The 12307-nt window shown below is 34.2% G+C and overlaps 1 protein-coding gene across 1 annotated transcript in view; it reads left to right on the plus strand.

Annotated features, from left to right (window-relative positions):
• LOC105497291 (matrix metallopeptidase 16) overlaps nucleotides 1–12307 on the plus strand; it is a 295458-nt gene that overhangs the window by 250228 nt on the left and 32923 nt on the right. Inside the window, exon 7 of the mRNA XM_011768303.3 lies at nucleotides 2524–2662. Within this exon, the coding sequence (XP_011766605.1) occupies nucleotides 2524–2662 (139 nt within the window). The remainder of the gene's footprint in view (nucleotides 1–2523; nucleotides 2663–12307) is intronic.

Genomic DNA, 12307 nt, shown 5'->3' on the forward strand with positions numbered 1-12307 from the left:
TGGCATGAGTTTACATCCACTGTGACAGATGCTTTCTAAATTATTTGTACTATTGCTCTCTGCTAAACTGCAGATAAGTTGAATAGAGGCAGAACCTGAATATCTATAATTTATATGACTCTCTGCCAAGGCTGCTGTCAACAAAAACCAGTGGAATTCATCTGCAGTTTCACATGACCTTCTGAATTTTTGCAAATTGACTATGTTTATCTTGAGACAGAACTTGCATTTCTCCCCTTATTAGTGGCAAGTTGGGGTTGTACTTCTATATGCAGACTGCAACACGTGTCTGTTGCATAGAGCCACTGGCCCGGCTCCATATGTGGTGAGATTATAGCAATGGGAAGGGCTTTTGTGGGAAAAATTGGAATGTAGTCAAGGTTTTTTCACTAGATTTCCTCCCATTCTTCAGCTTGGAGAACTTTCTGTTTCATTGTTTCATAGATAGTCATGGTCATTATTTCTTTATCAGAATCCATTTGTTTATTCATTTCTACTAATTATTTTGGCATATATATTACAATAATTTAAGAACACTTTAATTGGAGATTGGCATGGTTTAAACACCCCGTTAGAAGCCCTTGTTATATCTAAACAAAAATTATGATTTTTCTTTTAAGTGATTAGAATATCACTGACTTATATTTTATTTGCAGTGAACTCTTTATTTTCGTGCCCCTGTATATTTCTCTGAATCAATCTGTATATGAAATTGTATTTGAAAATCTGTTTCTTTTATCTACTGCATATGGATCAAAACATTATTAATACAGGCCACCTAGCACCATGAAAATTATCAAGAAAAGGTGAAAAACATTTTTTACAAATTGATTGGAATGAGATACGTGGCTGGAACTATAGTATAGCTGACATCCAAAGAGGAAACAATGAACAAGTGTCAAAACTGTAAACAGGGGTATGAACAGGGAAAGTAGATAACTTGTTTCAATATAATTTTAACAATAACAACAACCAAAAATGTTGGTACTAGTCTGTGCCAGGTTCTCAGAAAGTTCTTTGTATGTTATACAGTAATCATGCTATAAATTAGATATTAATTTGTGCTAACTCAATGACTAGTATATTGACCAAAGTGACACAGTTGTTAGGCAACAGAACAAGAATTGCATATGAGCTTAGAGCCATTAATTAAGCTATTTCCTCGTTTTTAAAAAAATTACAGAAGTTGGTAGAGAAGACAGTACATGATAACTAGAACAAAGTACAACTATTAAAGGCTTTTAAGACAGTTTTCATATTCAGATTCATTTGGGTGAAAGAAAGTTCATTGTTATCATATTAACTGAAGTCCAAGAATCCTCAGTAGATTGTGTGTGTGTGTGTGTGTGTGTGTGAGTAACTGATAAATCCTAGAAAGTTTGGTCAGGCTAACATATTGTTAACCAAAAGCATGAGAAAGTCCTAAAATAAATCACTTATATAATATATAAGTTGTATGAAAAGAGCAAGAAAGAAAGAGAATTAAAATGGAAGTATTTTTGTGATATATACTCGTCTAAATAGTGGATATACTTAACATCCAAGTGAAATATTGCTTATATGTACAGAAATTTAAAATAAAGTGAAATTTTAATTGTATTAAAATCAATTTTTAAAATACACCTAGTTTTTAAATATTAAAACACTGAGTCGTCTTTCATTTATTTTCAGATTTTAAATAGAAAACTACTTAATGTCATCAGATGTATCTTTTTTTGGGTTTGAAGGGTTTGTTTTTGTTTTTCGGGATTTTTTGCCCTTAGTAAATATTATGGTGAAACATATTGTATGTAGGCCAATTATTAATTCAACAACTTTATAAAAACCTGCTGTGGGTCAAGCCATGTGTTCTTCACTAGCGGTAAGAATGAATAGACACTTTTCCTGTAAAATGACCTGTGCTATGATTGGGTGAAGTACAGGGTATTACCAGAGCAGATAGGAAAGGCAATTAACCCAGACTAGAATCCTCCGTGATGATTTATTTTTTGAAAATAATTTTGCCTATTTTTCTTGAGTAAAGTTATCAGCCAAAAATATGTTTAATGATGAAAGAGGGCTCTACTTTATAACTGTATGAGACAATAGACATAACGGGCATACAGACAGATATTTCATCCTCAACATGGTAGGTGTGGAGATCTTGCATATATCTAAAAATGTTAGGAAGCATGCGTGGCCCTAGCGCTGCTCTCATATTCAAGAAACTGACATATCCACAAATCTGGCAGGGATTTGTCTGTGCTACCTCCATCTAGAAAGCCCTGGAGAAAATGCAAAATGACAAGATTCAGTATGTTGACATTATGTTTTTAATTACACTGTATGGCTTAGACATTAAGGAATTCACTACAAAAGATTTTGTGATCATTGTGGTCAAGTTGTTTAGCTCTTTCTCTGACGGATTTAATGTAAGACAATAATAAGGAAACCAACTTGACTGCAAAAGCATCCAGCCATTGCACTGTGAAATACCAGGGAGGCCTACATATTTGTTGAGAAATGCCTTTGCTTGGTTTGCAGGACCAGTGGTTTTGGCGAGTGAGAAACAACAGGGTGATGGATGGATACCCAATGCAAATTACTTACTTCTGGCGGGGCCTGCCTCCTAGTATCGATGCAGTTTATGAAAATAGCGACGGGAATTTTGTGTTCTTCAAAGGTAAGGATGTTTTCCATATCTGGCTATGTTGTATTTTAATCATTTTGTCTAGAGCCCTGTGCTGCACACAAAAGTGATGAAATGAGATTATATAGCTAATGAATTTAATGAAATAAGCTATGTTGACTAGAAATATAAATGAAATACAGATAATTTTCAATTTTTATTTTATTTGTTCTCATATGGTATTCTCATGTCAGATTTAAGAGATATTCTTTCTCTTAGAACTTTTAGATTTGACTTAAAAGTACCAAAAAAATTAATACATAAATAGCCATTTCTGCACTGACTAAAGGTTTGTTTGTTTGTTTGGAGTATTTGGAGTTGCTTGCTGGTTTTAGGCATTCAAATCTATTACACTCCTATTTTCATACATAATCTCTGAAAATCTGCTTGATTTAATCAGTTTATTTAAACAGAGTCTAGTAAACTAAGAAATAAAGGTAAGGAAAACAGACTTATCCAGTTATCAGTATCATGAAATTTATGGTCTGTTATTTATCTGAGTGCCAAATTTTAATCTCACAAGTACTACCAACTGCCTGGCTTGCAAAAGTGAGATTACCTGACGAAGTGAACTTAGGCAACTGCCTATTATTTTATTCTCAAAACTAGTTAATATTCAAAACCACAAATCTTATATCTGTGGAGGAAAACACAGGGACAAGAGGCAGATTGAGTTGGAGGACTGAGGGAATTGTGAAGAGAATGTATTTGAGCTAAAGCTGAGGAGAACTAGAGTGTAAAAGTTTATGATTGAACATATTACCCAAGAGCCTAAAGGCCTGAAAATAAGCTTATACAGGAATAGAGATTGAGGAAAGGAAAAGGGGGATCTTAATCCCTCAAAAAGCAATTATTCACAGAATCAAACTAAAATAATAGTAATGATGAGGGTAATGAAAACGTGGGATTTGGGAAACACTTGTAATATTTAAAGTGAGGCTCAAACTACCTCTATAAAACGGAAGTATATACCTGGACTTTATCTTTACAAATTGTTCCTCAAGAAAAGAGGCAGTTTAGTACATTAACTGTAAAAACCTGAGAATTCTATGGCCATGTTGCCAACCTCGAACACTTACTAGATGTATGAACTGAACAAGCTACTCAATTCTCTTTGCCTTAGTTTCCCCATCTAAAAAATGGAGTTTGTATTATTCCCCATCTCAGAATGATTTTGAGAACTAAATTAATTACTACATGTAAAGTACCTGGCATGTATAAACCCTCAATAAATGCCAACTATTGCTGCTGCTGCTCGTAAGATTGCTATTAATTTTCTTGCCCTCCTGCTGTCTATAATAAGCATATAAAAAAGTGTGCGTGCACCGCACCACAGTGGACAAAGTAAGGATACCACCTAAAGGCTGTGAATCTTAGCGACATGATATTCGAGGGAAATTCCCCTCTCCTACACCCTTCCTGGGTCCCATGAGTAGGAGCGACAAAAAGAAGGGCAGGTTCATTCCGACTAGCCTTCCACTTGGGGACTATCCCAGGAGGCCCTGCCTCCTCACAGGACCAGTAGTGCTCTCTGACAAAACTGCCTGAGGCGAAATTGCCACAGTCATCAATTCATGTTCTGACAGCTCTTTATTGCCTCGGGGGCATCTCACTTTTATTCGCTTCCCTGCTCCTTACTCTGTGGCAGCTCCTTTTCATCTTTCAACAGCCAGCATAAAAGGTATGTCCCCCAGTGCCCTCCCTGCCCACCCTATGTAAGTAGTATCTTCTAAGTTGCACAAAGTATTTGTAAAAAAAATTGAAATTACCCACAGCATTCAGATGGAAATTTCATGAGAGATGGAACTTGTTTATATTTTCCTGCATATCATTTTATTTTCAGTTCCTAAAAGTTTTGGGTGCATAGTAGGTGCTCAATAAACATTTCAATAAAATATCACTGAATACTGATTTGATTCAGTATGGTGTTTGTTATGCTATGGTGCTTACAACAGCAATAATTTCATCTTTTGTCCCAGACTTATCTAACCGCCAGAATGTTGTGCTTGTCAGTGGTCTCTTCTAGTACATTGTCAACCTCAGGAAATGCCTACTGTTATAAATTTTGTCACTTTGAGGATCCTGCTTGGTGACTCTTTCCTCCAGTTTACTCTTACCGTCAAATAAACCCTCTCAAAGCCCAGCTATGACTTGTAGCTCTCCCGCTCAATAAAGCATTGATTATCTAGAAAGAGTCAGAAGTTCTGGGTATTGCCAGTGAAACCACACTCTTCCCTAGTCTCTACCTCATGACTGGCAGGAGAGGAGTGAGAGTCCTAGCGCCCTGGGCTTCTGAAGTGAAATGACCCCCTCCACTACCGTCACTACAGCAATCACGATCAAAATATTTCTCCTTGATGCTATCTCTTTATAGCCCTTATCATCCTCAAAAGATCAGATAACCACATCATTCCTTATCCCACGTGGTCACTCCATTTTGCTCTATGGGCCATGAGGCAATCTCTGCCCCTTTGCTAACAGTTGATCCCCTTCCCTGCATAACTTGTGCAGGTACCATCTGACAAACCATATATTTTAATTGTTTATCTGTATCCTTCCCACTAGAATATCCCATAAAGGCAAGGCATTCTTTTTTGTTTTTTTCTTTTACACTGTTTTATCCCCAATATCTTAAACTGGGCTTTGACAGACTTTTTCTGTAATGACAAAATAGTTAATATTTTAGGTTTTGCAGCCCATATGGTCTCTATTATATACCTTTCTTTGTTTTTTGTATGTGTTGTGTTCTAACTTTAAAAATGTAAAAAGTATTCTTAGACCATGGCCCATACAGAAGCAGGCTGTGGTCATAGTTTGTTGTCTTAAACAATACTTGGAATATAGTAAACACTCAATAAAGATTGATTGAATGAACCAAGAATAACATTCAAGCCCCAACCTGTACTTATAGCCTTGTACAAGTTGGTCTCAACCTATACCAGCCATATTAGACTCTTGTTACTAGTGATTTAGATGTTATTCTTCTTTAATTTACTCTTTTATTTAGCCTCTTTGCCTTACATTATTTCTCTTTGTTTTCTTCTTCTCTCTCTTTACAGAGATCATCTTTTATGTTTTTTTTCTTCTTCTAATCTATACTAGACAATTATTATGTATTTGAATAGCTTCATCTTTTATTCCCCTATTTAACTAAAGTCCATGTTTGGATATAAATGTATTTAACTGTGTATTTCCTAAAGGTATTTGGTATTAACGTTGTTTTCATTTTGCATAAGAATTTGAAGATGTGGATTCAACTATATGTATAAATGAGTGTTTAGTTATAAAGTACAGCTATTGTGTTAGTAATATAAACATAAATATAACATGTCTTGTTTATTTGAACTTTTATAAATCTTAAGAAGAATGAGAAGCCATTAGATACAATTAAAAATTTATATTTTGACTGGGTGCGGTGGCTCACACCTGTAATCCCAGCACTTTGGGAGGCCAAGGCTGGCAGATCACGAGGTCAGGAGATCGAGACCATCCTGGCTAACATGGTGAAACCCCATCTCTATTAAAAATACAAAAATTAGCCAGGCATGGTGGCAGGTGCCTGTAGTCCCAACTACTCGAGAGGCTGAGGCAGGAGAATGGCGTGAACCCGGGAGGTGGAACTTGTGGTGAGCCAAGATTGCGCCACTGCACTCCAGCCTGGGCAACAGAGCGAGACTCTGTCTCAATAAATAAATAAATAAATAAATAAATATTTATATTTCGGTATAATTTAGATATTTTTTGAACTTGGGCAAAATTATATGTGCACATGTACATCATATGAAGTGGGAGTTGTCAGTATATAAATTATGAAAACATAAAACTTGTCCTTTATATATGTGTCCAATTCTATATTTTGAACATAATCTTACTGCTTTTTGGTATGTTAAAGTATGGTATATCAGAATGTAATGTAATATATTACATAATAGTATACTATAATGGTAGATTCTGCTTCCAACCAAGAGGTAATAATGGGGATCAGATTTGTTTTTCTTCCTGAAACAAATAAGAAATTGACATTATATTAAAAAATGATTTTCAAAGACACTGTGTATCAAGAAACAGAGGACATTGAATCCTGAGAGTCAAGAAATAAAGGAGATGAGCCCTGAAATTGCCATAGCTTCCCATCTGAATAATTTACAGGCTGTGGCACAAGGTAGGGGAACCCAGGCAGAGCTCAAAAGACTTCCTCAGTTGAAGAGACAGAGCTAGGAGTTCAGGGAGAACAAGGTGGCTTCATGCACAGGAGAAAGTAACATAGAGGAGAGAGCTACACAAGAGAGCCCAGAGATTAGCAGATGGACTCTCATACATATTGGAGAGATTATTGGTCAACTCATGTCTGTAAGGAAACTACTCAAATCTAGAAAAGGAACCAATCAGTGGGAATAAAAGGAGCAGGGCCTGACACTCACGGAGGGCCATAGTAACTGCTGCCCCCAACCACCTGTTCATAGGCATTGGATCGAGTATTGAAAAGGGCCTTACCTCAGTTATGCAGAATAATTATCCTAGAAATATCCCTGCTTGGATTCTACTTAACAAATCTTCAAAGTAAGACCTGAAGCCATCACATGATTTCCAAATAACATTCCTAGAACACAGCTCAAGAATATTTATAGGGATACAGAGATAGTGACCCAACAAGGTAAAATTCACAGTATCTTGCATTCCCCAGAAGATCAGGAACAAGACAAGGATGTTTATATCAGGTCTGTTCAACATTGTGACAAGTTTTATCTAGTGAAATAAATAAAAATAATTTAGACTGGAAAGAAAGAAACAAAGCTGTATTTATAGACAACATGATTGATATGAAACAGAAGTAAAACTGTATCCATGGATGTGATTGTCTGTGTAGAAAGAGAGAGGATTGCAGTCAACCAAAAAGCTTCCAGAATTGATAAGTGAGTCTCTCAAAGTTACAAGATGCAAGAATATTAATAAACATTTAATTGTATTTCTGTATATTTTCAAGAACTATAAAGGATCTGAGATTTTATCTTATTTATAAGCTAATAAAAGCCTGTTAGCCTGCCTCATGTTCATGGATGTTGACAGAAGACATGAGATTCCTGAGTCAGAGAAAAGGATGGAAATCAAAAGCAGTAGCCATAGTATAGTCATCTGTACTTGTTCCCTAAACCCCAGTTTTAAAAGTGTGATACTAAAAGGTGACACCTTACATGAAAGTAGTCTCATTGCAGGAAAGAAACCATGAATTAAAGTACCTAAATTTTCTATAATTAGCAACAAGCCTGCCCAAATTTTTCACTGAAAGGAGATATTTTCTTTATTTATTTTGGACAGTAAACAAACCTTTCCTTTGCGGTGAAGGGAGACACCGTATCTATAATCCAAGATGGTTGGCTCTACAAATATCATTGGAAATGGAATCTAGAACGAAGGCAGTCAGTGCCTCTGCTCTCAAGACAAACTGAAAAGCACAAGACCTATGAAGAATTATCTCTCATCACATACTAACAAAGAACAATCAGGAATTGAAGTTTTAAAATAAAAGGCCATTTACAATTGCATTCGAAAACACCAAATACTGAGGAATCAATCTGCAAAAAAATGTGCATGACCTCTACATTGAAAACAACAAAACACTGCTAAATGAAAGTAAAGAGGCCTAAATAACTGGACAGATATGTGTCATTCATGGGTCAGAGGGCCCAGTATTATTACAATGACATTTATCACCAGATTGATGTTGACGTTCATTGCAATCCCAATCAAAATACTTGCAGGCACTTTTGTAGTAATGGTCAAGCTGATTCTAAAATTCATATATACAAATACAAAAGGCCTATTATAGACAAAACCACTTTGGAAATACTACTTGATTTTGGCCAGGTAAGGTGGCTCACACCTGTAATCCCAGTACTTTGGGAGGGGAGTCAAGTGGATCACTTGAGGTCAGGAGTGCAAGACCAGCCTGGCCAACATGGTGAAATCCTAACTCTACTAAAAATATAAAAATTAGCCAGGTATGGTGGCAGGCTCCTGCAATTCCAGCCACTCGGGAGGCTGAGACAAGAGAATCTCTTGATCCCAGGAGGCAGAGGTTGCAGTAAGCCGAGATCATGCCCCTGCACTCCAGCCTGAGTGATAGAGCAAGACTCTGTCTCAAAAAAAAAAAAAAAAAAAAGAAAGAAAAAGGAAAATACTACCTGATTTCAAGTCTTATTTCAAAGCTATAATAATCAAGACTGAAAACATATATGGACAAGTAATTTTTGACAAACATACATGTTAAAAAAAAACAAAAAACAACACAAACCTCCGATTCACATCCTGTACTATATGAAAATATGGTCCTAACCTAAATGTGAGGGCTGAATCTATAAAACTTCTAGATAAAACATAGGATACAAAAGTTTGTGACCTTGATCTGTGCAAAAATTTCTTAGATATTATGCAAAATCATAATTTATATAAAGAAAATCATAAAGAAAAATTGATATATCAGACTTAATTTAAAAATTATTATCTTCAAAGACACTTTTAAGGGAATAAAAAGCCTCAGATTAGGCTTCATTCAGTGCAAGTGTAAGCCAAGTATAAGATGAAGGATATTTATTCACAATATATAAAGAACACTCAAAACTCAATACAAAGAAAACAAACAACTCAATAAAAGTGAGCAAAAAGTGTTGAACAGAAGCTTTACCAAGGATCATAGATGGATGTCAAATGAGCTCATGAAAAGATGCTTTACATTATTAGTCATTAGGGAAATGTAAATTAAAACCACAATGAAATACCACTGCAAACCTGATAGAATGACTAACATATAAAAGACTGACCATACCAAGTGTTGGCAGGATTATGAAGGAACTGTAACTGTCATATATTGCTAATAGAAAGTAAAATTGTATACTCTGGAAAACATTTTGGCAGTTTTCTTTAAAAGTAAAATGCACAGCTACTGTATAATCCAGTCATTTTACCCCTTGGTATTTTCCCAAGAAAAATGAAAACATGTGTAATCAAAGACCTCTACATGAATATTCAAAGCAGCTATATTTGTGATAACACAAAACTGGAAATAATTCAGATATTCTCAACAGGTAAATGAATAAACTGTGATATATCCATATAATGAAAGAATATTCAGCAATAAAAAGAAATGAAATACTGATTCACATTACAAAATGGATGAAGCTCAAAATAATTTTGCTGAGTGAAATAATTGAGACAAAACAAGAGTACATACTATATTATAGCATTTGTGTTAAATTTTAGAAAATACAAACTGACGTATAGTGATAAAAAGTGCCTCATTGGTTCCCTGGGGAAGGCAAGAGTTGGGCATGAAGAAAACTTCTCAGAATGACGAAATGATCATTTTCTTGATTATGTCAATACTTTGATAGGTATGTACATGTCAAAACTTAATAAATTATACACATTAAATTTATTGAATGTCAGCTATACCACAATAAGACTGTTTTTTTTTTTTTAACAAGAAGCTTTACTAAGCACATAAATTTATGTTGGAATAGATAATGCAAATATTTCATACATTTAAATATACTGATGACATAGGTAGTACAATTTGATTCCTTCATTATTCCAGAGCATGTTAATTATGAATATCCAAATTAGTACTATTTCAGTTTTCGTTTCTTAGTTGAGTCCGTTGGTAATCAAGTGCAATGAACCCTCATAGCTGAGATGCATTCATTCCGCAGCAACTTTCCCCTCTAGGTTAAAGTTTTAGTGTTATTGACAATAGTAGAAGGAAAATTTAATCAATTAAGTCTTAGTAAATAACTCATACACTTACTGAAGAAATATTATAAATACTCTATGATCTCAATTTAATTTTAGATGCTACAACTTATAGTGATTATAAAGTATTCTCTCCTAAGTGTTTATCTTGGAAATAACTACCAAAAAATTTTGATGCCCACATTTTGAATACTTTTGTCACTGTCATTTTATATTGTTTATCTGTGTTTTATTTTTGCTCTGTAATTTCTCATCTTATTTTTGTTTGTTTTTAATTTATGTTTTATCTTTGTATCACATTTTGTATCAGATCCCTCAAATTTTTGTGAAATGACTATAGGTACAAGTAAGTAGACAAGTATTTTAGATACTTTTTCTTTCAACCTCACATGTGTAGACATATGTATGTGGGTGGGTATTTTTTTGTTGTTTATGTTTTTTTTAAAGAAGCCAGTGTATAATGTCTCCCTTCACTGATTAAGTTGCTTGCTGTAAGGGCTGTTGAGTGAGATTATAGATATACAAACCTATAGGCCTTTCTTACTGAAAGTCAGCCAACTTTATGGTTTGGTGTATGTGACTATCACTGAGCACCATTTACAGTTGTGATGGCTGAATAGACCAATTTATTCCTCTATTTGATATTTAGTAAGTAACACTGAGTCGTTCTCCTTTATGCTCATAAGGTGTTTTTTGTTTTTTGTTTTTACTTAGAGACACCCAGAAAATAGAAAATGTAACACACCTCAAGGAAGTAATATGCTTTTTTTTCCAGCAACTGAATGTACTCCACACTTTGTGCTAGTTAGCTATCTTTCCATCACTCAGGTATATCCCATATAAAGAGTAACATTTTAGAAACATAATCAAGCCAGGTATACATTCTCAGTTACTAGGCATGTAAGATTGAATGGTTATGAGATAATAGTATCAAAAAAGCTGTCTTGCAAATTGAGCTGGTGCAATCTCTTTCAAGAATTGGAAACAAATTTTAAAACAAAGATGCTGGTGTTGTCAGAATCCATAACAGTCAAAATAAAATCAAGTAGTTGAAAAGTTGTCTCAAAATTCAAATTATTGCTATCACTTAACAACTTTAAGCAATACTTATTACCCTGGTTAGCAGTTTTATTTCAAGAGACACAAATCACTTATGGAATAGAAACTAAAATATATGAGACAGAAAAGAGGACGGCAATAAAATTTGGGAATAAAAATGGCATACAGAAGATGTGTATCAAAAGAGAGGAGTTGTCTAAAATACTTGGTGCTGGAAAATGGCAAAGAAAAGAACTGTTTGTTAATAAATGGTTTATATGAATTTAATTGTTATGTTATTTCAAATGAGTACTCATAAACCGGCAATTTCTTTATGCTGCTCACAAATTATTTTTCTTGAAAGGTTTAGCGAGTATTCATGAAGTTCATTTGAGGTTGAAATACATTGTTTCTTACATAGTACAATAAATAGGTAACCTAAAAGAAATATTTTCTATAAATAGGTGAATACAATGATTATTTATTTATTTATAGGATATAACAGAAAAGTTATATATAAGAAGTTATACTAGATTAAGGAATTTATAGATAGTTGTCTTGGTATACATGAAAATAGATTTAGACTAAGCGAATAGTGCTACTTTTTGAATTATAAATATTTATAGAATTTTAGTATTAGTGGTTTTGTTGTATGTTGAAACGATCATCTAAAACATAGGTCCAAATGTTTAATATTTGAAACTCTTGTTGCTAATATACCTCTACTTATTATAATGATTCAAAAACTCTATAGTATATTTTCATTATGTCTATTTTCATTTATGTTTGAAGCTGCAGTATTTTCCTATTAATATTACTTGTGTATCTAAAAGTTTTCCTCATTTTCTTTTTTTT

The sequence above is a fragment of the Macaca nemestrina genome, chromosome 8 (genome assembly GCF_043159975.1).
Source record: "Macaca nemestrina isolate mMacNem1 chromosome 8, mMacNem.hap1, whole genome shotgun sequence".
NCBI classification, from domain to species: Eukaryota; Metazoa; Chordata; class Mammalia; order Primates; family Cercopithecidae; genus Macaca; species Macaca nemestrina.